We start from the raw sequence: 27984 nt of genomic DNA, 5'->3' as shown, positions 1-27984 counted from the left end.
CCTTGTGGGCCCTGTGTGTGTGTGTGTGTGTACTTTAAACGTGTGTGATGTATTCTACATCACCAATTAATTTCTATGCAATACTGCCTTCAGTTAACTTTTGGGTGCTAACAGTTCTAATTGCAAAGACTTGCTGACTAGGGTAAAAGGAAAGCTCAACAATTTGAGAAAACAGAAATGTGTGGCTTTGAAATAGGCACTTCTTACATTCTTTTTCAACAAACTCTTGCACATTGTGAAACAGATTTTGATTGCTAGAGTACTTTTTGTACGCAATGGTGTGTGTGTGGGGGGGTGAGGAAATCAATTTCAAAAACATTCTAGCATGATTTTTGAAGACATCTTCTTCCCCATCATTTGTCTGAATGTAAAAAAGAAAGAAAAAAGGATTGAAATATTAAGATACTGACTCTGTCCGGAAAGCAACAAGTGTCCACTTCTTAAAGCAATGCAATGCAGATTGCTCCTCCTACCATCTTCAGGGCAGATCAACTCCCCCCCCCCCCACTGCTGAAGCCCCGGGGAAAGAACACAGTGTCTTTACATATGGCTTGCTCAACAGCACATCACAGGAAAGTGCCAGGCTCCGTGCTCAGGATTTCATGGCTCCTGCTCCCACGCTCCCTCGGTTCATTAGTACGCATTGCTACATCAACAATGCTGCTTCTGCCAGGATGGAACTCAGACTCACCTGCAAATTTAAGCAGACTCATACACATGACACAGGAGCAGTCAGAGGAAAAACCCTGATCGTCAGGCTCCCAGAGTCTCCATGGAAAGTCAAAAGACATAAACAAGCAGTCTGTTCACTTAGCTCTCACCGAGTAGCATAGTAACAGCACTGTATCCATTTTGTTTAGCCGCCTGCAGAGGGGTCTGAAATGTGAGGGCGCCATGCTTTAACAGAACCTCTAGGGTGTGTGGATGTCCGCCTTTGGCTGCCAGATGTAGAGCTGTGAAGCCTTCCTCATCGGGGTCGTTTACATTCTCTGGGCTGACAAGCTCCTCTACTACTTCCCAATGTCCATTTCCAGCAGCAAAGTGCAGCGCCGTCCTCTTGGAAGGCCCCTTGGCCAGGACATTGGCACCTTCTTCAACCAGCAACTTGGTGGTTGATAAGTGGCCCCTGCAGGCTGCCAGGTGGAGCGCAGTGCAGCCGTCGGCCGTCGTGGCTTCTACGTCTGCGCCCCGGTTGAGGAGCATCCTCGAAGTGCCCGTGTGGCCGGTTTCAGCAGCAACATGGAGAGCGGTGTGGAGTGAGGCATTTCTGATGTTGACATCCGACTTCAGGTCCACAAGTGTACGAGCTACTCTGTAATGCCCTCTCTGGGCTGCCAGGTGCAAAGGGGTTCTCCCATCCACTGTCTGTGCATTCACATTCACCCCGGACTGCTTGGCAAGAAGCTTCACGATGGATAGGTGACCTTGCCATGCTGCATAATGCAAAGGCACCCAGCCTTCCTTCCCTTTGATATCTGCATTAACCCCTCTTCTCAGGAAGATGCGCACAATGTTCTCTTGGCCATACTGGCAGGCCACATGGATGGGAGCTCTTCCTTCAAAGTCTACTTCGTTCAGCGAGGCGTTCTTCTCCAGAAGAAGCCTGGTGCTTAGCTCGTCCCCGTTCAGCGCAGCAAAGTGAAGTGCTGTCCACTGGTCCTCATCCTTAGCATTCACGTTGATTTTCCTCGCCAGGAGCAACTCCACAATGCTTTTATTCTTCTTCTCTATGGCCATGTGGAGGGGTGTGGAGCCTCTCTTGTTGGTCAGGTTGGGGTTGGCATTGTAAAGGAGGAGCCACTTGACACACTCTTCTTGGCCCGACTCAACAGCCAAATGCAGGAGGCTATAGTTCCCATCCAAAACCAGGTCAACGTCTTGTGGCTGGAGGATCTTCATCAGTTTGCCAGTGTCTCCAGATGTGATCGCCTCGGCCAGCTTTCTTTTCTGGATGTCCGTTGAACCAAGATCTGGAGAAGCAAAGAGCAACATTAGAATTCCATGACAATCATACATTAAAGGCACAAGAGAAATAAATAAATGGCAGCTCCACTCTTCATGGCCCTGCTAAAGACCCTGGAGAGCCAGTGGCAGAGTAGATAATACTGGGCTAGATGAACCATTAGCCTGACAGCTGCCTGTGTTCCCTATGTAGATTCATTAGTTCAGGTTGCACAATGCATTCTTCATACTATCACCTCCCTAGGAACACTCAGGACACATTTCATGGAAAGAAGCCTTTGACCCTCAAATGCCTTGGTTTTAAGGCAGAACTGGAGAAACTCTGACCCTCCAGATGTTGCTAGACTTTAACTCCCATCATCCCTAATCAATGGCCATGTTGGCTGGTACTGATGGAGTCCAACAACACCTGAAGGGCTAACGGTTCCCCAGCCCAGTTTTAAGGTCTTGGCAGAATTGTGGTGTGCAACTGGTTTGCTATCAAACAAACAAGATAAAGATCAGGCAACTCCTCTGAGGTGGAGGCTAACTTCAAAACAGAAAGCCTAAGTCTATTGATTTCAATGGGCTTACTCTGAATATGACTTAGTTGGGTATCACCCCAAGAGACGTCATGATCATTGCTCACAACTTCTTTGGAAGCCTATGAAAATGAGGGGGAGCAGTGATTGATATGCAACAACTTAAAACATATAGCCAGCCGCTTGCCATGGAAAAATGAGGGAGGGGACTTTCTGCTGGCTGTGCCGCATCCTCCCACAAACGATCATCTCATGGCAAAGTTGCCTTCAATATAGGACATGAGAAACCGCTAATTCCACAGCCACCCAGTCCCAACACACACCCAGAATTCATTTTTCCAAGTTATTGTTTGCTAAAACTATAAAACCCTTACCGCTTTCAGAATTCTCTCTCTCAAATGACAGGGATAGGGAACCGCGTGAAGAAAAGGCAGAGTCTACTGAGGACACTCCTGAAAGCCTCTTGTCGCTGGAAGCAAGCCTAGACTCAGAAGCACTACGACTGAGTTCTTCAGGCTCTTCTGTTTGTGAAATTCCCGAGTCAAGTTGGGACAACAACTCCGAAAGGCTATAATCCTTAGATGAGGAGGATTCAGACCCTTGCTTTAGCTGGGATAGTCCAGGCAGCTCCTGGAACAAAGAGTGTGGGGTGGAGAGAGGGAGGAAATTACAAATTAAAAGTGCTTGTCAAATGTTACCCAGGAGGGGAAGAAGGCACCAATATCAAGTTATCTCTATTTTTCACATACAGTACTGCTGAAATACATACCTTGGGGTAAGTCCGAGTATCTTTGGTGTCCTCCTGAACTATCAGTTCCTTGTTTTCAGTCTCTGGCTTTTCACAAAGGTCTTCTGTTTCAGAAGTAATTTCTTAAAAACCAAAACAAAAGCCAAAGATTAGATTTATACTAGTAGAAGATGGGTCAAAAAATATGTGCATCATTTACAGCAACTGTGTATTTTTCCCATATACCATAATCTCTTTCTCAACAACTGGCCAGTTTAGATAAGAGAAACTAAACTTTAAACTACCCAGCTGCTAGAAGATACTGCTTCCTACTTGAAAGTTTGGCCAACCACTCTTTATATAACATTATCATAATTTTTGAATCAAGGTGTTGTTGGTCCAAACTCCCACTGCTACAGCAACATATTTCCCCAATGTGCTTTACTTCCTCTGTGTAAGCAATTAACTCTGTGGGGAATTTCTGCCCTGTAAAGACTGTATTATGTCACCACAAAACCTACTGAGATGGAATAGAGTATGCCAGTTGCACAACATAGCAGGTTATGGTGCCATGTTCAAATCTGTCACCAGGAGAGAAGATTAGTTGTTGTGCCAAGGGAAGGATTTGCATTCCCACCCCAGCATGCTTTTGTGCGCACACACACACACACACACACACACACACACACACACAGCTTCAAGCTGCCAGCTCTTTTTCCCATTTTACCAAAATGATCAAGGGGCTGAGGAAATGTTTGGGACCTTAGTTGAGAACAAGGGCAGGTATAATGTGGGCTGTATCATCTGTACATTACAGAGAAAATGGGTAGAGAGAAATTTATCTCCCTCTGCCATCATCCTAGAACCAGGGCCAGCCAAAGAAGCTGAATGGTGGAAGGCCCAGGACGGACAAAATAAAGCACTTCTTCATATCATGAATAGTTAAAACTATAGAGCTCACTACCACAAAATGTGGTGATGGCCACAAACCTGGATGACTTTAAAGGGAGATTAGACAATTCATGGAACATAAGCTACCTATGGCTACTAGTCCTAATGGTTCTGTTCCACACCCCCAGTCAGAGGCTTCTGAATATCAGCTACTTGGGATTATGAACAGGAGAGCATTGTTGTGCTCATGTCATGCTTATGGGTTTCCCATAGGCATCTCACAGAGAAAACAGAATGCTGGACCAGTTCCAGCAGGGCTCTTCCTATAGCAGAAATTGCACAAGGCTCTTACCCGCAAAGTTAACTGCAACATAAGGAAGCTGCACAAACTGCAATATGGCAGTAAAACCACATCCAATCACCTGCTGTAACATTTCAGACTATGCTGATTCTTCAACCTGCTTTTTAAAGCTAATCAAACATGACCTTAACTCACTCTTCATGACACCTCTTTCATGCTACGGAATACGCAGTCAGAAACAAGAGACACCTAACGTTTTACCTGGGATTTTAAGGATCAAAACGTTAAACCTAGGCAGCAACTTGGGGAGCTAGCCAGATCATTTGACATCTAAATCAACACTTTCATGATCGGACAAGTTCTTTGATAATCCCTTCCCTGTAGTGAGGAAGTGCCCCATACTGCTGCCTGAGCAAAAGAGTGGGTTGGGTATATTTGCATCCATCATTTTTACAAGATTTTGGTGGAGCTCTCTACCAGGGATTAGTAGAGTCCCGAACACTGAAATGACTCACTGGGTTTGCCAACTAGTCGGTAAAAAGTTTACCTTGAAATGTTGGCCTTTTGCTAGGATCATCTTGCCAGCACTTTTGCATCAGTTTGATCAAGCTGTTACACGCATGAGGTCTGGATCTGGAGACAGCTGGCAACTCTGGGCGGTGGCCATTCACTACTTTCACCATAATATGTAGAATATTATTCTCTTCTGCAAAGGAAAAGGCACAAATTAATATTACTCTGAGAACTGAAGCAGCCTCGGACCAATATCTCAGATCACCTTAATCAGAGTCCTCTTTCCTGTTAGAGTTCTCTTTCTAGAAGAGAAAGAGGTATGCATTTCAACTGACTCAAGAGTCTCATAGATTAGGGTCTCTGGATCAGATGGTAATGGCAGAAGGTATGTTGCCTAGCTCCCTGCATACATTGTTTCAGGTTAAAGTCAAGGCTGCCTGCTCTTTACTTACCTGACGTTGAGGTCTGAACAGCTTGGCTAACTGTTAAGAGGACACTGGTGGATGCAACATGTCCCCATCTATTCATATGAGGGTAGATGCAATGACCCTTTTGTTCCTTATCAAGCCTGACACTCTATGGTCTCCAGTCTGGCTTTCAGTGCAGAAATAATAGCTGAGGCTTCCTCAAAGCTATGCATGAAAGGTGGTGTTGTTAAGCAGCTAGAACAGGTGTATAATCGGCAGTGATGAAGCTTGGGCATTCTGAAGGCTAGTCCCCTCAGGGTGGGCCTACACACATTTGAGGAGGACTTTTGTTTGATGTGCTCATCTAAAATATGATCCATTACACAAATATTTATTTGCTTACCTGAAAAGGGCTTTTTCTGTGTGAGAACTCCCCAGATAACAATGGAAAAGCTGCAAATAGAAACATCAGTTAATGTTAACTTTATAAAAATCATAGGATGCACTCTCTTCTTCTTGATTACTGTTAGGCTTTCTAGTGCTAATCATCTCAGGCCATCAACTAAAAATTTGGTATGATGCTATAATTGAAAAAGGGTCTCAAAAGAACATAAGAATTGTATTTGTAGACCAGACCAAGATCTATCCTGGTGCCATCCAGATATTTAATGGACTCCAAGTCCTGTTAGTTCTAGTCTTCTTGGTCAGTAGTCATGGATGATAGGAGTTGTAGTCCAACAACTTCCGGACAACCCTGTTCTAATTATGCCTTGTGTACAAAATTACTTTCTATTCCTTGTCCTGAATCTACAGCTGATCAACTTCACTTCTGGCGCACAGAAAGAGATGTTACACACCCATGGTGCTTGCACACTGCTTCTCCACAGCCTGTTGACAATGTCACCTTTGGGCTGGACGTTAATGAAACATGATCACTGAAACAGCACTTGCTACACAGTGCATAAACCTTGCTTTTAATGGCTCTCAAGTGGCTTGGCATGTTGAGGTGTGTAACCCAGATCAGCTTCACCCAGATGGCCCCAAAGAAAATTAGGAGGTCTGGAAAATGATCAACTGGGTTCCAACACTGCTCCCTAAAGAATCAAGAAATATCTGCAGGTGTGACCTTGGTTTTGCCAGTTCAAGAAGGAATTCAAACACAGAGGTTGATTTATCAAAATTTTGGTGAGCATGAGAAAAGTGCATTGCATTAAAGCTACAATGACTCCCTTAAGTATCTCCTAAGTTTTGAAGAGTTGGCCTTTGTGTCCTGTTTTGTTGATAAACAATTGCAACAATATGGTTAAACAAAATATCAATTCTAAGGATTTCCCAAGAGTTTAATTCTACCAGAGTTATCTAGCAAATACGGGCGAGAAATAGATGCACTGAGGAAGAAAAGTACAAACCTGTACACATCATGTTTAGTATCGAAGTACCGGGTCTTCTCTTTAATGCGTTCTGGGGGCAGGTATGCTATAGTGCCACAAAGCCCATCCATGCTGAGATCATGAGAATGTGAAAGGCCATTGCACTTGGCTAATCCAAAGTCTGAAATCTGATAAAGTTAAAAAAAAGAGTTCCAGTTAGAGTAGTCTGCAAAATCATTGCTGCATGTGTGGTTGCACAAACTCAAACACAGTGGTTTTGAGGACTGGAGACAGTTGGGCTTAAGTGCTTACTCTGGGCCTCACAAATCAGCACTGTTTGTGCCTCCCAAGCAAGAAAACATGCTGATGTCTGCTAAATGTTATGCAAGGAAATAATTTTAATAATAATAATAATAATAAAATAAATAAATAAATAAATAAATAATAATAATAATAATATATTATTTATACCCTGCCCATCTGGCTGGGTTTCCCCAGCCACTCTGGGCAGCTTCCAACAAAATATTAAAATAAAATGGTCTGTTAAACTTTAAAAGCTTCCCTAAACAGGGCTGCCTTCAGATGTCTTCTAAAGTCTGGTAGATGTTTTTCTCTTTGACATCTGGTGGGAGGGCATTCCACAGGGCGGGTGCCACTACTGAGAAGGCCCTCTGATAGATATACACTGTAGAAATTGCAGCAACCTTGCATACCCAGGGAGTGACCAAAAAAAAAAGGGATTCTTCTTTCGAATAAAGATATGAAAGCAACAACTGGTGAGCATCAGGCAGATGGCTATGGAAAGAATAAGCAAGTAACAGCAAGCACTTCTTAAGAGTTCTCACACCCAATTATGTTTAAGTGTCAAAACAAAATAAATCCATAGATTTTCTTCCAGGATTTTGCTTAGGAGATTCAAAGGGAGGGAGCTGGCAAGAGACAAAAAGCTCAACAGCCTCATAAACAGAACTGTTAATGTTCCACACATTTGAAGCATTTCTGTACAAGGCTAAAGGCCTTATTATTCTACCTCCTGAGACACTTGGTTCCCCCCCCCCCAGCTATTTAGGAATGTAGTGCAAGACATTGCAAACCTAGGGAAATACTTAGGAGGAGTGACTTTATAAGTTAGGTGACTGTTGCACCAATGTGGATCACTTTAAGAGAGATTTATCTTTGTGGTTATGTACTTGGAACAAAATGATGTGCAACAGAGGCAAAAGAAAGAAAGAAAAAGGAAGGAAGGAAGGAAGGAAGGAAGGAAGGAAGGAAGGAAGGAAGGAAGGAAGGAAGGAAGGAAGGAAGGAAGGGAAGGTTACTAACTGCTTCTGGTTAAAGATTACTTTATTTTCATATGTAATTTGCCAACCCTGAAACTCAGGGAAAGTAATTTTTAATAAGTACACACCACTGCAAACCACTTACATTGTTTTTGTTAAGTTAGTTGGCCTGATAGGAGAAATGACAGTATGGGTCGGGGGGAGAAAAAAAATCTACAGTGGTACCTCTACTTATGAATTTAATGCGTTCCGAACGCACATTCGTAAGTAGAAAAAATTTGTAAGTCGAATCCCATGGGAATGCATTGGGAGAAAAAATTAATAAGTCGAAGCAACCCTATCTAAAAATTCGTAAGTAGAAAAAATCCTATCTAAACCGCATCCAAGATGGCGGACGGAGCTCCATTCGTAAGTAGAAACATTTGTAAGTAGAGTTATTCGTAAGTAGAGGTACCACTGTAATGGGAAACAACAGCAAAGACGTTTCAGAAGTAGTTAGATGCACAGGGTGGAGAAGGAAGTGGGGAAAGATTCAATGTATTTGTCCCTGAATGTAAATATCCAGACACACCCTGAGTTCACATATTTTTGAAGCAAGAGCTTTTATCGTGATTCCTGAAGTCCCAGCTCAAACTTCAGCCAAGCCAAGGGGAGCAGGGCAAGGTAAACTACCAAAGGCTCATGTTTTAGATATGCCCCCCCTCCAGTCTCCCACACTGAGTGACAAAAGAGATTATTGTCTAAACTTTTGTATAATTTGATTTCAGCCATGCAATGGCACACAAATTTTTGGAGGACCCAGGTGCAAAAGTGACTAATTTTGGCATTATGAATCACTAGACAACGCAAACTCATCTTACAAGTCTCTGTTTTAAGCAAATTGTTATCATTATAATCAGAACACAGAAGTCAAGCTGCAGCTTTGAGCATATCAGAATGCTCTGACAACTAAATCAAACTGAGTTGTGCCTTCAAGGACTCTCCAAGCCTTGGCAAGAGAGCTGCATTCTGGAAGGAGTCGTGTGGGTTTGAAATTAGATGCTCTGAAGTAAGTTTCTAGCACTGAGCATGGCGTTTAGTCATACAGCTCCTATTAACATCAGTGGGAACCATGTAGCACACACAAAAATACAGTCATAAAAGAAGGGCTTTTAATTAGATTCAAGACACCTTCTGACATGCCTATGGGTGGCAGACAGTACAGCCAAATGCAGCAAAAATCCAAGAATTCTCCGAGATTTTTTTAACCTTTTTGCCACGTCTGGGGTATTTCTTTGAGAGGTTTTGATTTCTGCTGTACACCATCCAAATAAATGGATAAGGAGCAAAAGAAGAATTCCACTGCAGGAAGCCAACACCTCTATTTTGTATTCCATCCGGTAATCTGGATACCAGTTTGGATAGGCATGCACAGATTAGCCAAATTTTGAGGGCCTTGATTTCACCCTTTGTACAACTTCGGGTGCAAACATCAAAGTTCTATGGGAATTCTGCAACAGCCTCCCACACAACCAGGTAATAACATCTGGCAAAGAGAGAAATGAAACCAAGTATCAAATCCCCTTTACAAATAATGTGATCTCAGGCTATTAAAATTATTGCAGAGATATGTGTGAACAGCTACAGGGAGTGACTAACACTTGCAACACACATTCTTTGAACCCCATGGAAGAGAGACAAAAGCAACTTTAGTTACAGCAAGCTATGTCTCCTCACTCATATTTCCATGCAAAGCACAGCTTGGACACCTATTTTCAGCTAACCTGAACTCCTCGTTCAGCTGCTCTTGCCTGTTAAATAATATTGGCTGGAGCCCTATTCTGGAATGTTGCAACCCCTTACAAGAACTGCTTTCAGAAAAGCGAATCAAGATTGCTAGGGTGGGCCCGGGTGGTTGCTCTAGGGCTCCTTCCACCCCCAAGAACTCCAGCAACCACCAGAAGCTCTGAAGAGTCCTGCGTGTGCCCTGAGTATTTAGACTCCTGGAGACACCCTTGAACATTATGGCACCTGCCCCCTCCGTGTCTCCCAGTCTCAGTCCTACTCAGTGCCTCCTGCTTCCTTTCACCTCCTGCCTCTGTTCTTGCCACTCCCTCATCCCCACAGTCGCTATGCCTCAATGTAACTAAATTAAAGGATGCACCACTGGAATAATAAACTATTCTTCCCATTGCCTCTGTTTCCCCCCCTTCCTCAGCTGCTTGCCTGATTCTACGTTAGACTGGAAGGCCCTTCTTGGAGTAGGGACTGATGACACCTGTTCTTTAGATAGTGCCATGCACATAAAAGGCACTATAAAAATAAGCTAAACAAACAAACACACAACACGATCAACAACTTAGATCACAATCTAACCATAAGGCTGGAACTAGAGCAGCTTCAAAGGTTATAGAGCACAACTATGGAAGGTGCCAGGTGGGTTTCGGGTGGGGAATGAACAGAAAAGTCATTGGTAAGGAGTTTTATTGCACCGCACTCTAAGCCAAGGATAGCCTATCGAGTAATAAAGCTGGATTAAAAAGTAAGCCCTTCTGCTATGACTTCTGTGTGTTTAGTTGTCAGATATAAGCATGTGACTGGAGAGCTTTGAACTTGGATTCAAAAGGCACTTCTGCTTGTGAGCACTTTCTTTTGGAGAAGGGCATTACTTCTGTTCCCTTCTAAAAATCCCCCCCCCACGCTATGGAGTTTCCTCCAAAACTCTGGAATCAGTTTTTGGGGTGAGAATTAAACACAAACCTCACAAATAAAATCAGAAACACATTTAAGTCCATTTCCAGGGGTGTAGTCTGGTGGGTTTTTGTTTTGTGCAACAGAGCCTTGTGGCACCTTAGTTTATTAGTCCTTAAGGTGCCAAAAGATGCTCTGTTGTTTTTACATCTAAGTAAAGAAAGGTATTCTGCTACTTTCATAAAAATGCATGGGACTTAAAACATCTATTGCACGGAACCGGCAATTATAAGTATGCAGTTATAATTGAATATTTATATATAAATATAACTGAATATAATGTTTATATATAATATCTGTAACCAAAGCAATTTCCTGTATTCTGGCAGTGTAGCATACCATAATGTTTTTGGGGGGAGCATCAAAGGTTGAGAAGATGAATTTTTAGAAAATTAAGGAGTTTTGAACTGGGAACAGAAACAAGCTCTAAACTCCTCATCCCCCAAGGAATCCAGGCATCACTGTAACTTTAATGCTGTGCAAATATCTAAAAATCTAGGGTGCAGGTCAGATATTAATGGGAAACCATGGCTCCCCACTGGTACATGAATGAGCTGTTTCAAGCACTGAACACACCAACTCCCTCCTGAACCATATCAATATGTTCCAAAACCAAACATAGGCTATTTTTTACAAAGATCTGTCTGTTCTCATTCACACCACAAGTAGCAAGATACTAAGCACATTACACAGGAACAGAATTTTGGCAATTAATTAGTTGAAAAAGAAACAGTGAAATCCGTTTTCAGCTCTAATAGTAATCTTTGTTTTAGTGGACTGCAGATGAGCCTCGGCACGTCTGAGCAAGTAATCAGGCTCTTATGGCAAGGAGAAGGGGCTTCTGCAGAATTTCCTTTCTATTTCTAAGAACATTGGCTTAGTTTTACATGTGAACCAAGGCTCCTTGTTAACAGTGATGGTTAGTTAAACAGGGCAGCTTCATAACCCATGGCCTGAAATAAGCTTGTTTGGCAAATTAACCTCTCTTTGTTGTGTTGTTATTAATTATTATTATTATATAACAACAACAACAACAACAACAATAATAATTTATACCCCACCCATCTGGCTGGATTTCCCCAGCCACTTTGGGCGGCCTCCAACAGAAGTATTAAAATACAATAATCTATTAAACATTAAAAGCTTCCCTAAACAGGGAAGCTGCAAGATGTTTGTTATATGCCACAATTCAAGATTATTTATGCACACCTGCACTAAAATATTCCATAAATGTATTTTATATAGAGGAAAGATGTTGGTTTGTAATACCACACTGCAACTAGCCATCTATGTAAAGAAAAACATGGGTATCAACCTTTACTTTTCCTCTTTACTTCCCCTAAAGAAGTATCATTATCATACAACCTCTTACACAAAGAGCTTTCAATTCTAAACATAAGATTGCTTACAGGCATGAGTTGGGATCTGTCTGTATGATCACCACAATAGCATTTTCTGAAAGTTGAATTATTATTATTTAAAAAAAACACCTTTGCAATATCTTGCTTTTTTTCTTTCCCGGTACTCATTTTTTTTAAAAAAAACTTTTAAAACAATGGAAAAGCTGTAACTGTGTTTAGAAAACAGTGACAAACTTTTAAAGCAGGGGTGGGTAACCTTTGGCCCTTCAGATGTTGGTGAACTACAACTTGTATCACTTCCGGCCATGCCGGCTTGTACGGATGGGAGCTGTAGTCCAACAACATCTAGAAAGCCAAAGGTTCCCCACTCCTGCTATAAAGCAAGGATAATATGTGACTTACTGAACTCACAATCAAGTTGCACGTCAAAGCAGAATTTGCACTGAAAGGCCCAGAGACAAACCTCTCCTTCAGTCTCATCATGACAATGATATGGCAAAAAAAAAAATGTGGGTCAAATAGCAATGGCCTAGGACATACCTTGACATGATAATGGCCATCAAGTAGTATGTTTGCTGGTTTAAGATCCAGGTGAAGCAGAGGTGGGGACATGCAATGAAGGAAGTTCATGCCCACAGCTGTTTCATGGATAATTCGGAATCGCAGGTCCCAGGGCAGCGGTTCTGCAGCCAGGAGCTTCTCCAGTGATCCTGTCTCCATGTACTCCATGACCAAGCCCACAGGCTCTTTACAGATGCCATAGACTGGAAGGATGTAGCGAAATTTTGCCATTTCCATCTTCTTGGCTTCTTCCAACAGTTCCATACGCTCCCTATGTAAAAAGGGTAAAGTGCAGGACTTTAGCATTTCAGTCATCTATTAGCGTCAAATTTTGTATGGGAAATTCTTCCGTTTTACTGATATTTAGTGCATACATTTTTATGTATCCATTAATGTATTCACAACCTTTGGCACAGCATTATGTCTGAAATGGAGATCATGGTTTGTTGTTGTCCAAACAAATCATGATCTGAAGCCAAGGTTTGTTCTTGCTTACCAGTTGTGATCTATGGGTTTGGTTATAATGCTAAGCCAAGGATTGTGGTTTGTTCCTCCCACTGACTAGTGGGGAAGACCAAAGGAGGAGTGAATCTCCTGTTCACAGCACACCATTATTATGCATGGCTTATCATGATATGCAACTCAGCCGCTGTGTTTTACAGAGCTGAAATTTAACTTCTCTGGAATTTCTAAGTTGTGTACATTTTATCAAGCCAAAATCATTTGTAAATGGGTTTCATATGAAAGCTGCAGGATGGTCTTACAGTTACTAATCTCATTTAGGTAGTTACGGAGAACTAGAATATGCACATAATTTTGGCTCATAAATTATCACCCTTTTGTCCAGGCAGCACAAAAAGGTTAAATAGATAAGAGTATTATAAAACTTCCCTTTGTGAAGCACTTAAAATATTCATCATGGTATTGAATTTTATCTGCACTACGATGAAAAAGTTAGGACACTGATCTGAAGTGAACTCTCCTAGGCTTCTACTCCCTAGATTTTAGATAGGCATGGGAACAAGCACTCTGAGAACAGGATGCCTCTTTGGTCTGCTCTAGAAAGATTCTTCTTGGGTTTTCAAGTATCTAAGACTTATTATCCACATTTTCATTCCAACCTTTTCCAAGAAGCACACGGAGGTTATTCTATTTTATTCTCACTGTAAACTATGGGGTAGGTTAGCAGAAGATAGTATGCATAACTTGTCCCCAAGTCATCTAGCAGTTTTCATGGTTACACTGAGTTACAGAGTTACGCTGAGCAAACTCCCAGATTCAGATGCCTAGCTAAGAGCCCCAAAGCTTTAGACTACCAATACAAATCTCCCTATTCCATAGTTTTGAAATTAGTTAGAGACCTCACGACTGCAGATGAAGGAGCAACAGGGAATAAAACTCAAGCAAAGCTATAATTTACAGTTTGTAAAGGACTGCAAAAAATAAATAAAATTGTGCTGTTTGCAGGCCCTGTTAGACACAAGCTCTTTCCATTTCCTGCTAGTGCTTCCATTTTAAGACATTTTATTCCACTGTTTAGGACCAAGGGAGAGAGTATAATTCAATGTAGCACAAAGTACAGGGGGTATGTATGCAAGGAATGAGGTCCACTCACACAACAGGACTTTCTCCTCCCACCATGTGCCCCCAGACATGTTCTAGGGCTTTTCCCCAACCCTCAAGAGCAGGGTTAAGTGGTGGGGCGTGCAGAAGAGGAGGGAAGGAAGAGCTCCGTTGAATGAGATGTTGCTTCCCACCCAAACAGCAGCTAAGTTGAGTCCAGCCCAGTGTGTAAGAGAAGATAGGGTTAAGAACACTATGATAAACAGAATCCAACCATGGTCTTTGTTGATGTGAAACACAATGAAGCTGATGTAACTTGAACATGGCTACACATAGCAAGATGAGAAGTCTGTTCAAGTCACTGCATTCACCTTACTTGAAAGCAACATAAAAATAGACTCATGGGTGACCTAAATACAAAAGCAAAAGTGTCCGTAAGACTCCTAGTATTTTCAAGTTTTCTATATTATTTGCTAAATGCCCCCAAAGATGCTATGAGGCCAAGTCCTCCTAATTCATCAAATGCCATTGTGTCAGCCCAAACGACTGTATGTGGCAGAAACAATCCAGTATTGTTCAAGAATTCAGTACATCAGACTTCAACAACTGGGTGCCCTCCAGCTGCTTTTGACTACAACTCCCATCAGCTGGAAGGCAGCAATTGGTGAAGGCATCAATACATAGTAACAAGGGGAAAGGGTTTTCCTACCTAAAATTGGGACAGAAGGGGATACTTATACAGTTGCCCCCGAAAAGAGTTTCATTTGAGAACGGTGAAAAATAAGTGAAATCAGTGCTAGGTAGCCAGTCATTAAATTAAATCTACAGTCATTAACTAGCAAGTCCATATCTAGAAGTAAGAATCTGGTGCAGTAATGTTGCCTTTAAGGACCAATGAGTCACATCAAGAAGGTTCAAACTAGAGAGATGCGTTGGAGTCTCCTTGGAGAGGAGACTTGGAGGCCCTTCTTTAGTTCTCCTCCCCACTTCAATACTACCGGTACAGACTGGGTGTGGGAACAGATGGTGGGGTCTCTTTCTAGTATCCAGTGTGGCTGCTATTACTGCCCTGAGGCACCTCTCTTTTAAGATAATTACTTTTGAAGAGAAACATCAGGGTGCTTTGACATGACAAGGAGGAAGGGAGTGTCAGTGAATGAGCAGCGCAGCCAACTCTTGCCCCTAAGCGTACATAACTCACAGAGCTCCAGCTAGCGTGGGATACAAACTGTAGAAAATCTCTGAATACTGAGGTGGAATTTGTGAAAGTGGGTGGGCAGTCGTAGACCGAACAGGCAAAATAAAAGCCACCACCAAGTCAAAGGCAAATTTACACACAATGTTAAATGAAAGCTGGTTCCTGGTTTTAGGGAGCCCTTGGGAGAGAGGCTCTCAAGCCCCTACCCGCAGTTCTCCTGCTCCTCACTGTTGCCCACCTACTTGACACACACCCCCTCTGGGCCCAATTCGGACCACCTCTGAGAGACAGAAGGCATAAGGACATACTGATCCTTGGTTCTCAAGCTACTTATTTACTTGCCATCTCCAAATGAGGGAGTAAACAGGTAGCTACAGCAAAGGGGAATGGCAGTAGGGGCAGAAGATCCCATGGACTGACCCTGGGATTCAACTGTGAGATGGAAAGGACATGTGCTGAATACTACATACTCATCTCCAGCCACTGACACTTTTTTGACTGGGGAAAGCCCAGTTCTGGGTCCAGTGGTGGGGAAAGAAGCAGGAAGCAACTTGATAGAAACTAAGAAAGGTAAAGTTTACCAATAATTTCCATATTAAACGACATTTGCCTTGAGGACTGCATAAATCTTGGAAGCTCTGTATGGGAGAGGAACTTGAAAAGGGAGATTATTGCTGTGGGCAAGAGAAAGCCAGTGGCCTCCAACTTCTGTATGAACAGAGGTTTGTTTCAGAAAGTTATTCCTTGCTTTATGCCTCGTTTGCCAAGTAAACAGAAAGGGGAACGAACTAGCATCCTAAATTGGATAGGTACAGTAGCCCTATTCAAGAGTTCACCTGAATGTGTGTGGGCAAAAAAAGGGGGGGAGGCAATGCATCCAAGCCCCCTCCTGAAATATCTTCATTTTGTATTTTACTACATTGAGAGGGAAAGGTCTGAAGGGAGGTCCTAAGCACATTAAGCTAAACTTGCTTAAAATCATCCTTTTGATCAGGAATCCTGCTTAACAGGGGTCCTGGTCACAAAGAGGAGTCTAAGTGGATTCACGAGAACACACTTCTGCTCCACTTTAGATGTTCCATCTCAATGCAGGAAAGTCTGAAAGAGGAACGAGCATGCGCAGGGATGTTGGTGGCAGGACCGGTGCGCGCGCTTTCCCTCCATTCCAAATTTTATACCACACATATTCACACCGAGTGCATGAAGAGGGCTTCAGAATATTAGCTATCAAATATTCTCAATTTTCCCATCACACTGAGGACTACTAAAGTGTCCCGAGGACACCACATGTGCCTAACTGAACAACGATGAAAGATACCTGCACTCACTTGGTTGACATTGCTCAAGTTCTAAGCACAGGGCACAGCTTGTCAAAAGCTTTTAATGGCAAGGTCCTGTTCCATTATCCCTAGTGATATGTATCTATTCTCCTTGATTAAATATAATAAAGGACAAACATGTTCATCTCACTTTTGCACCTTTTCATCTCAGTCTTAACACAATGGAGGTATCTAACAAAGTAATAAAGAGTAGGCACACTAAGAATCAATGGGCTTAAATTCCGAAATATATCTAATCCTAACCTATCACCCAAGAAGATAATGTTTAGAGTATCACAGACATCTAGCTCTCTTCAGGTGCCCTCATAATGTCCCCCCCCCCGCCACCTCTGCACATTCAGCAAAACATCTGGAAGGGACCTTTGCACTCGTCCAGCTATATCTGCAAGATCCTGAGCACATGGAAGCTGTCAATGTGCTGAAATCCTTTTCAGATGTGCCACTGAATCTGAGGAGGTCAGCATGCACAATCCCACTCTCTGCACATTGAGTGAAGGTGGGTTTTGAAAATGTGAAATGGCCTCTTTCCAATGCCATAATTCTAATTTCCCCTTAGTCTTTCAGACTAACATTAAGCAGATAACAGAAAAGCCCATGCGGCTAAAAGTATTTCTCCTGAATTAACACTTTTCTCCCTATCCAGAATGCTGAATGACTGGGAAATTCCATGGGGGCCAATAGTCACGGAATGTTATTTATTTTCCAGGTGTAAAATTCCTACCATTGAAAAAGAAAGAAGTCTTCAACATGGATCTAATTTTCTAATGCGTAAGTAGCTGTAAACAGTCACACTCCAAATCAGCCTACGCATGCTTTGTATGGGGGATAGATTATATTTTTGTCAATTGATTTCCCCCAATCAGCAGCAAGACTACAGCTGTGTACACACTTTGGCTTTAAAGCATGTTCAAAACACATTCTTTCCCTCAAAGAATTATGGGCACTGTAGATTGTTAAGGGTTGTTGGGAACTAACTCTGTGAGGGGTAAACTAGCCCAGAATTATTTGTGGGAAAGGATGTACAGTATTTTGAATGTGCTTTAAAGGTTCGGTACGTGCACAGCCTACCTGTTGGACAAAATCCATGGATCAGGTGATCCATCAAATATGTGTAATAATCAGAAAAGCTTTTAAAGGAACCCCTAAGGTACGCCGCCTTACTTCTTCTGCATCCCTCCCGTTCCCTCTTAGAAAGTTTTATTGTTCCCTTTGCATTGTTCGAATATGTATCTCCTTTATTATAACACCCAAAGGATTGTACTCTAAAATTTGCAATTATAAAAACTTGCTAGGCAAGCTTTAAAAGTACATGTTTCTAGCATGTACTTCCTGAGAGAAGCCAGTTAAATGCTTCATTATTACTCCAAAGAGAGGAGATAATGATCCCACAGTAGTCAGTAAAATATATACTGCATATATATGCAAATGATCAGGACATTAAAATACTCAACTTGGAGATCTCTATCAATAATAATTACTCCACTTATTTAATTTTTCCAGCAAAAAAAAGATCAACTTTATCTATATACCTGTGCACATTCCAATACAGGACCCAAGCCGAACCTGCAAGAATATATTATCTGCGTTGGGACAAGGAAATCTGCTTTGTCTCCTAGCAATTGTTGCTAGTTTTGAGGGGTTTTTTGCATGACTCCTGTGCATATCCTAAAGTACTGAGAGGCACGAGTTCTAAATCCTGTGAGTGTTCCGGCAAAAAAAAGAGTGTCTACTTATGGGAATTTCTTTTTGAAAAAAAAGTGCCATATAAACATTCACACATAACACCAAACCACGGTCTACTGTTAGAAAAATGAGCTGCAGCAAACCTCAGGCTCTCAGATTTCCTCTCCCAATCTGGAGAGGTCAGGAGAAGTTATTAAGCTTTCGTTCTCTTTTTAAGTAAACTGTGGGTTGTTGTGGACAGACAAACTGTGATCAATCTCAAAGAAACAAACTGAAAACCATGATCTATGTAGATGTCTGGTTTCAATAAACCACAGTTAAGGTTAAGCACGTCTAGGTTTGGATGTCATAACAAGCTGCAGTTAATAAAAAAATGAAAACTTCTGAATTTCCCTTGCAGCAACCTTGAAGGAGAAGAGGGGAGGTTGAGTGCAGGAGCCCAAGGATTAATGTGGCTCCTCCTTGTAAGACAACCAAATTTAAGAACTCTTATGTAAGGTAGAACACGCAAGAGCAAAAAACATGGAAGGGCAATGAAAAGGAGAGCAGGGCCCCCAAACTAGGAAATAAGGTTTAGCGAATCAGAAAGGGAATTTATTTTTCTAAAGTACTAAAAACTGCCCCAAGGCTTCCCTAATTTCATTGTTTTGAAAACACATTTTGAATAGGAGGAGACAATATGCTTTTCTCTATTAGGTATAACTGAATAACTGAATGAAAAGCTGTATTCCCTTCCTTATTTGCCTCTCAAGAAAAATACAGTGGCACCTCGACTTACGAATGCCTCGACAACCGAATTTTTCGACTTTTGAATGCGGCAAATGGCCACACGCTTATGAATTTCTCGACATCCGAATGGAAACCGTGGTGGTTTTAGATAGGGTTTTTTTAGATGGGGTTGCTTCGACTTACGAATTTTTCCGTTTCCAATGCATTCCTATGGGAAATCGCGTTTCCAGTGGCGCTTTTCGACTTACGAATTTTTGACCTATGAAGGTGCCTTCGGAACGGATTAAATTCGTAAGTCGAGGCACCACTGTATTTTGGTGTTTGTTCCTCTTCATGTCTCATTCACTTTTAGGCACATGAAACACATTTCAGTTTCCTGATTATAATCCTTTTTTTTCCTGTTTGCATTATCCTTCTAACATCAGTGTGTCTCTATGGAGAAGAGAACTGTAGAATAAAGGTAACTCTCTGCCTCTTCTTCAAGTGGGCTCCAAGCTGAGCTCCTCCTGGCTTTGCAACTGCAATGCCAGGTGTGAGTACTGATTCAACCTTCAGTCTTATCCTACCAAGGTGTACAACCGTGATTACGGATATTCTTCTACATCTAAGTCATGATTAAGCATAAAAGCAAAAATAGATTTGAGTTTGTGGTTTGTGACTATGACTCAAAAGGCAACTGGATCAAAGGGGAAGGGGGGGAATACTACCATACCGTATATACATAGTATATGGGATGAGGAGCTGGGCAGGCATCAGATGTTGTGGGACAGCAGCTCCCATCATCCCTGACCCCTGGCCGTGCTGGGTGGGTCTGATGGGAGTTGGGAGTCCACAATATCTGCAGGGCCACAGGGTTCCTATAGCTGACAGCATATTTTAAGGGGATTGGTGAAAGGGCTCCAGAGAAGCAGCAACTAGGCTACAATGAATACACTGGGAGAAATGGAAATAATGAAAAGTTTTGAAAAATAACATCTCTGCCAACTTGCATTTAACTGAGGCATTTTGCAACATAATGAAAAGGTGTCTATCTATTTACTGCCATTAAAAAAGAAAACCCACCACAAAAGCTTTTAGGGCTTAATTTTGCTTTTGCTTTGCTTTTTACAAGGAGCCAAGTGGCTTCCTGTTACACTGTGAAGGCTTGCAGGGCTAAGTGCTTTGCAGCTGATTGACCATCATCATCAGTCTGTTCTCAAAGAAGAGCTGTTTCCAGAGATCCCCAGCTCCTACCCAAATTCGCAGGCCACATTCCTGATACTAACAAAGTTAATTTTTACAACATGATGTCAGGGGGAAATCCTTGATAAATGGAAGGGATCTTAGCACTCGCTTTCCCAATTGCTGCTGCTGCTTCTATTTTACCATCCTCCCCAGTGCAGTGCTCTGAGTGGACCTAGCTGCTGTGACATAATAAGGCACAGCAGCTGGTGGAAAGGAGTAGGCAGCAACGTTGCTGTGCAGTGTCCAATTCTCAAAGGTCCCATGCAGAACTGTAATTGCCTAGATATTATCTAGCTTTAAAAAGCAATAAAGTTGTGCCTTAGTTGCCCATGGCAACCTGGCTCATGTGATATAAAAAAACACAGCACACAGATGTTTATATGCTGTGATCTTATTGTCTTGGACTCTGGATTTTAAGAGGGGGAATTCCTTATTTAAAAATAATTGCACCCAGGGAGAATTATTTCAAGCATAATAGCTTTGGCTTTCTTTCTGAGCCCCCCCCCCCAAAAAAAACCAGACTGCCCCGAAAGTAGTCTTGCTCCCAGTTCCAGCCTACAACTCTCACAGCCTAAATAGTTTGGGGATGGCAACAATATTCCAATAGTGACCTTGGTGAGAAAGTCATGGTAAATTTCAGCATAGGCCAAACACAAATACAGAGATACCTCTGAACACTTATGAAGTTAGAATGGTAGTCACAACACGCACATACTGTGATCTTACCCACTACTGGGCTACATCTCCTCTCTCCAAGGAAGCTCACTTGGTTGGTCACCATGAGAAGATGGTGGACTAGATGAGGCTCTGGTCTGATCTTGTCTTGTTCTGAACTAGCAAGCTGCTTCCTGGGCTCAAAGAGCATTTCAATACAGCTCCACTCTGTCCGCCTCAACACTCATCTGTCTGAGATGCCATTCATCATTAGTCATGCTGTGTGGCATTTACTCTATGAAAAACTCTCTCAACTGTAGAGAAGCAATCTCTAGTTCATAACAAACACACACAAACAAGAGTCAACGATTATGTCTCTCTCCTCCATTCTTAGGCAGTGACCTTCGGAGAGATAAAAAGAAGACCCACACAAAGAGAGGATGAGAACCTGTAGACACTGGCACATCATCCATGGAAATCAAATCACATTAAGTGGAACCCCCAGTTGTAAATCTATGACAAGTCGCACAAAGAAAAGAAAAGAACCCAACGACTCACTTAGAGAAGAATTATCAACCATACAAATTAATCTAGTAGCAACTTGGCTATACAAGGGTTTGATACCGTGACACAGATAGGCCATCAGGAAACTATCCCTCCATTATAACCCAGCCTTTCTCCACTCCCCACCCCAGGCACAGGCCTTTGTGTTTTTCTAATATCACAATGGGCCTAAAGAGAAGATCCTGCTTGCATGCCATTTCATTTGTTTGCACTTCAAAAGAAAGCACCCAAAGCACTTTCTGCTTTGGTGGTGCCTACTTTGACCTCTGGAGCTGCAAACGGGCAAGGCTTAGCAGCACAAGCCACCACATGCCCTGATTGAGGTAGGGCCTATAATGTGCTGGGAACTGCTCCCAGCCAAGAGTGCATGACGTTTAACTCGGTGAGCATGAAGTTCTTACCACTAGCCTGCCCAAAGTGGTTAAACCCCATCATTACCACCATCATCAACACCACAGTAGGCCCACCCAGTACACTGTAGGCAAGAAGCACCGCAGACAGACTGTTGGAGGTGTCCCTCGCTTCTTTCTGCTTGAAGTTCGGCGAAGGTCATTAGTTATACACAACAGGTTTAGCAACTATATTTAGTCACCATTATTGCATACAGTTATGAAGGAGCGAGGTGATCGTGGCCAGAGCCATCCAAGACCCCACTTCAAAGTAGCCTTTAAAAAGCAGCTCTTGAGGCATTAAAGTAACCAGCTTCTAATTCTTTTTGGAAAGTATTGCAGTCCTGCCCAGCTAGGCAGGGGAGGGGGGAGGAATCTTCTAATCCTTCATTTACCTAGATAAAGTTTTTAGCATCATGGTTTATTCATTACTGAATCACACATTGTTCTTTCCAAATCCAAGATCAGCTTACTTCCTACAGCGAGGCATTTTTTAGAAACAAAAATATTCATTGTCCCTCTAAGCTGTACGAGCAAACAGGTACAGGCACTATTGCAACAGGAGTCATGATACAAAAGGACAAGTTAGCCAGAACTTTCCTTCACGTTATTATCGAACGCTTTTTTTTACATAATGAGAGAATATAATGTGATTTTTCACTATGGAAGGGGAAACCTTCTTAGCTTGAGGGCCACAGTCCTTTCTGTGGCTAGAGGCAGAAGTGGCCAAGCTAAAGGATGCGGCCCTCACCTTTAAATAGTAGGATACATCCCAGCCTGCCAACACAATATATACACATACACACACACCATCACAATTTCTTCATCCAGGCAAGCAAGATACATTATCACAGTTCAAGAACACATTCCTTGAACAGACAAACACACAAGAAGGGTGCAGAGCAAGGTCAAGGAAGGGTGGGTAGGTCCTGACAAGAGGGTGTGGCCTAGGGCTTGACATTTGGTCCCTAGGCCAGAGGTTCCCAATATGGACTATCTCCAAACAACAGGACTTTCAAATCCTTCAGCTAGCAATCTCCACAACTGGAAAACACACACACACACACACACACACACACACACACACACACACGATGATTTCCTTCAGAACACTGCAAGTCCAGAAATATGTACAGAAATATTAAGAATAGATTCAGGAAGAGGAAACAATTAAAAATGATGGTGGAGAGCTACATGCTACAGTATTTGAGAACATGCACATTTCTTGTGTCACAAAAAGGTGCTCATTTTATATCTCTATGCCCACTTAGGGCTTGCACTTTTCCCAGAGATATTTCAGGAATGGTATTTTTAAGCATTCTTGCCTCCATCGAAATAGAAGCAGCCAAGCTAAGTCTTCAACAAAACTAACACTGGTAGAACACTCCTGGTGTTACCTCCCACTAGAAGTCAATCATAGAGTTGGAAGGGTCCACAAGGGTCATCTAGTCCAACCCCCTGCAATGCAGGAATCTCAACTCAAGCATCCATGACAGATGGCTACCTAACCTCTGCTTTAAAAACCTCCAAGGAAGGAGAGCCCACCATCTACTGAGGGAGACTATTCCACTCGTACAGCCCCCATTATTAACAGACACTTACTACATACGCCAGTGAACAGAAGAGCTCTTCCATGGCTAGAAAGTGAACTCGTATACCCAGTGTGGGTGACTTACACAGCGTGTTCAAACTTTCCACATTCATCTACCTGCTGTGGGCCTCTTGCAAAACGGCAGAGAATCAGGGATGTGCTTTCTGGAACACTCCAAGGATAAGCTGGGCAACAGCAAGATCTGTTATGTACTGTACAGCCTGGCAACATACTGCAATGAATTATCAATAATAGTGGGCAACTGGATTTCGGGCGATTTGTCTTATGGATACCGTCAACGAACCCCATGATTCTGTGGAGCTACCTGTCTTAGGCCAGGATATGGTTTCTGTCAACAGAGATCATTGCACTTGAGATCAAATAGTTTCCCCCGCTCCAAATCAGGATGGGAGAATGTGCCCTTCCCTAAAATAAAGGGCTTGGCATTTGAAGCTATATTCTTTCATCTTGTTGCACACTATGGTATGGGTTCTACAGCTTGACCTGTGGGGGCAGGTGAGTAGATGGGCAGACAGAGAACTGGGCTAGATCACCCCAGTGGTTCCTTTTTCAATACTTTGCTGTTAGCAGCGTTGTGTCAGAATCAATATTTTTAACATATGAAAAGCATTTAAATGTACAGTGGCTAGGTCTTGTACCAAAAGTGCTTTTCCCTGACCTCCAGAGGTAGGGGTCAAATATTTTAGTCTAGATATTGCTCAAAAATCATAACTGAATAGTGAGTACCAAGTGTCTGGAACATTTTGCAATAAGCATGACAACTTAGCAATCAAATTCCATTGTAGCAGTTTAAAGTGATGTCTGAGTGATGTAGCTAAATTGACATATTCACATATATAAGCCCAAGTTTTCAAAAGCGGTAAGAGATTTTTGAAACCAGTGTTTGCAGACACGTTGGTCCTGCAATACAATATCAATGCTCTACGCACTCAAAGTGTTTAGTATTTCCCTCTGATGCTTGTTTTTCCAAGAACTACCCAAGCTCTGAAAATTAGGATACATATAAAAATATGACTATAACACATTTAGGGCACTCTATACACATCATCCACCTGCTGTGAGATGTTGCAAACTGCAGGGACTCTGCAGTGTGATTTAGAGTTCATGTAGAGCGAAAGTAATATATATATCCATCAAATATACATCAAATGAGGGATGACTTTTACAGGTTTGTTAAAGCTTTGTTCAGCAGACTTTAGTACAGCATATAAATGTGAAGATAGTGATCGGTTTCATATTTTTGATGCCTACAAAGTTGCCCCAAGAGAATGAGCTATGCTCGGGGGTAGAATCCCAAAATTAGAAAACTTCACAGGTTCTCAGATCAGAAGCCAAATATTTGTGATCTGTTGCTAAAAACAGCTCAAGGTATCACATTGAAGCCTTATACCAGGTCAGATTATTTGTCCACCTGGCTCTAACTATCATCAGGTCTCCAGGGTTCTTCCCACATTTTCCCATTACCTTGCTACCTGATTCTGAGGTGCCAGGGACTGAACCAACCTGGGATCTTCTCCATGCAAAACAAGTGTTCTGTCCCACAGAACTATGGTTACCACTGAGGAAGCCCACCAAGCACAGTGACAACTTGCTTCTGAGGAGATCTGAATAAGGGTATGCTTTTAATTTCCAGAATTGACAATTTCTAAATGGCAGCTCAGGGCTTTTGCTGATGATTTCTGGGATAAAATGATGCAACACAAGGTTATCTGGCAGCCCAACATTACATGGAAGCAAAACAAACCCCAACAGGATTTGCTTTCAAATACATTTAGGACCAACGCAGGCTGCATTTTGCAACCTAGTCTCATGTGTGAAGCAGCAAGTGACCCCTACAGCAAGAATTTTAGGCTGGATTAAGACTTAATTTGCAAATGGGTTGTTTAGATCTTGCAAACAGTCAACTGGCAACAAGATTTTTGTTTAATCCTATGGGAAGAAGGGCGAGAAATAAATTTAATAAATAAATATCAAATTTGCTGCAGAAATGGTAAATCTCTCTATATATTTTTAATAGGGCCTTTTTTCTACCAACAATGTCATATGGTCCATGCAAAAAAACTTGCACGCATGAGGAACACCGACCTTGTTGTTTAGTCGTGTCCGACTCTTTGTGACCCCACGGACCATAGCACGCCAGGCACTCCTGGCACCGACCTTGCAACACCCTAAATTAGTTCCACTGAAATTAATGTCACACCATGAGTAACTTTTCACACTCATTTCTGTGGGGTCCAAGTGCAACGAAACTTTTTAGTCTGGATCCAACCCGTTGTTGCTAACCATTCATTCAAGTTGTTACAGGTAGGTAGCCCTGTTGGTCTGACGTAGTCGAAACAAAAAATAATTAAAAAATCATTCCAGTAGCACCTTAGAGACCAACTAAGTTTGTCATAGGTATGAGCTTTCGTGTGTATGCACACTTCAGCCTTTTCCAAACCCACCGACGCAAACCAGCTTCGACCCAGAAAACCGGGGGTGGGGGTTACATCTTCCTTCGCCTCCACCGTTTCCGTTGCACGCCACCCTTGCAGAACAGCCGGTCCTTTCTGCAGAACTCCGAAGCACAACTCTGCAGGCAGCGACAAGCCGATCGCTCCCAGCGTCCCGTACTGTTGCCAACGCGTTTTGCTTATAAATGCAGCCTCCTTTTCATTAAGCGAGTGCATTACAAAGGGGCCATTACCGCAAATCTGCAGGCAAATTGGCCTCGCGGTGCAAAAGTGCCCTTTGTAAGCAAACGTATTGCATGCGCGGCGGCGTATAATGAAAATAATCGTTTCACAAGCGAGGAGCAAACAACCGGAGGCAGCGAGCGAACCGGAGCTGCATATGCTGGGACGGGACAGGACCGTGGGAAGCGGATGGTGCCCCTTTCAAAGTGTTTCTGCTTCGCTTTCATGGAGCCGAACTGTTTCGCCAAAAGGCCCTTCAAGTGGAACGATGGCGTGGCAGCCTGCCAAATCGCCCTCTGAGTAGAACCACTGACTTCAATGGGTCTACTCCGAGTAGGACTTAGTTGGAAAGCATACATGGGGTTTTAATGCACACAAGTCTTTTCTTTTATTTCCTATCCCTTTCCTTACTTCAGGCGGCTCAGCAAACTGAAATTAACTCTGCACCTTTCCTAGGCTGCGCAAAGCAAACCAGCCGAAGGAGGGAAATAAGACGGGTGTTTTTTTTCGTCCTAGCTTCCTCTCTACGCCATCCGAGCCGCACAAGAGATAGGCTTTTAACTACCAGACTTCCTTAAGAAGTCGATGACACAATCAGGACAAATTCCTTGCATAAAGCGAAGCCTCGCATAGGAAAGCAGCGCCGTCTTTAAAACTGCAAATTACTAGCATATTTTTACGCGCGCGCGCACCGCGCTGCCCCGGACCCCGAACTAAGCAACAAGAAACGAAAATGCGAACATCTCAACCAAAGCGGATTTTCAATACAAAACAACACTTTATATTAAGTTCTCAAACCCAGCAGCAGACCTGTCTAAAACGTGCTTTTGACCAAACGGAGAATTCTTTCCTAGCTAGCAGCAGCCCAGGACTGCAGCTGGGCTCAGCGTGGGAAGTTACCAAGGGGTGGGGTGCGTGTGCAAGCAGGTTTGCCGTTTACGACTTGCAGCGCCACCCTGAGTGTGCCTCCTCAGAAGTAAGCCCAGCAGATCTGGCTCCCTCGGTCCCTGGTGGTTCGACACCTGCACGACTCCGCGCGGCAGTCTCGAGGGCAACGGGACCGTCCACCCCCCGCCGGCAGCCCCCTCTGGAAACCAAGGGAACCGCTCCAAAGGTCACAACGCAGCCCGGGCAGCCTTTCAACGGGTTCGCCGCGGCGCCCTTCGCGCGTATTCTGGACTGCACTTGCAAAACGACGCCCAAAAATAAAATAAAATTGCGCCACTTCTAGTTGACAAGACACCCCCCACCCACAAGCAGCTGGAACCCAACTCAGGGGTCCCGACTCCTCCGCTGCCAAGCGAGCCGAGCTCGCGATCCTTCCCCGCTTCGGTCGGGGAAGTCCAACCAGGCGGCGCGCCTCCCTCCTCCTCCCCGACGCCCAGCCCGGCGACGCGGGCAGCCCGACGGGCCCTTACTTCTCATCCACATGCAAGCTGGGCGAGCACTTGATGGCGAGCCAGGTTTTCCAGTGGATGTGGCGGACTTTGTAAACCTGCCCGAAGCCTCCCGAGCCGATCTTCTCCCAGCTGCCGAACTCGCTGGCGTCGAAGGTTTTCAGCAGCCCCATGGGCCACGCGGAGCGGCCCTCCTTCTCCATACGGCCCCCGGATTCTTCCCCCAGTGTGACAGCCGGACGACTCGCCCCCCGCGCGAGACACACCTGAACTGCACGGCCTCCCTTCGCGGACTGAGCGCCCTCCCATCTGGCGGCGCCGTCTCCTTTCCC

The 27984-nt window shown here is 43.3% G+C and overlaps 1 protein-coding gene across 1 annotated transcript; it reads right to left on the bottom strand.

Moving 5' to 3' along the window:
* Positions 1 to 8: 8 nt before the first annotated feature.
* Positions 9 to 27984, bottom strand: RIPK4 (receptor interacting serine/threonine kinase 4). The gene is made up of 8 exons (XM_035115444.2): positions 27674 to 27984; positions 12604 to 12895; positions 6732 to 6880; positions 5726 to 5775; positions 4950 to 5108; positions 3253 to 3353; positions 2858 to 3113; positions 9 to 1970 (listed from the first exon to the last, which is right to left on the bottom strand). The coding sequence occupies exons 1-8, from the start codon at positions 27853 to 27855 to the stop codon at positions 811 to 813; spliced, it is 2349 nt and encodes a 782-aa protein (XP_034971335.1). The 5' UTR covers positions 27856 to 27984; the 3' UTR covers positions 9 to 810.

Source organism: Zootoca vivipara, chromosome 4 (genome assembly GCF_963506605.1).
Source record: "Zootoca vivipara chromosome 4, rZooViv1.1, whole genome shotgun sequence".
NCBI lineage: Eukaryota > Metazoa > Chordata > Lepidosauria > Squamata > Lacertidae > Zootoca > Zootoca vivipara.
The sequence above is the reverse complement of the archived record's forward strand: the minus strand, read 5'-3'. Positions and strand labels throughout refer to the sequence as shown.

What these genes read in the sequence shown, in the direction of transcription:
- RIPK4 (XM_035115444.2), bottom strand. Translation starts at nt 27,855, where the DNA reads ATGGAGAAGGAGGGCCGCTCCGCGTGGCCCATGGGGCTGCTGAAAACC. An exon ending in ACAGAAAAAGCCCTTTTCAG is followed by an intron (nt 5,109 to 5,725) that starts GTAAGCAAATAA and finishes TTTCCTTTGCAG; the next exon opens with AAGAGAATAATATTCTACAT. An exon ending in CAAAAGGCCAACATTTCAAG is followed by an intron (nt 3,354 to 4,949) that starts GTAAACTTTTTA and finishes TTGGTTTTTAAG; the next exon opens with AAATTACTTCTGAAACAGAA.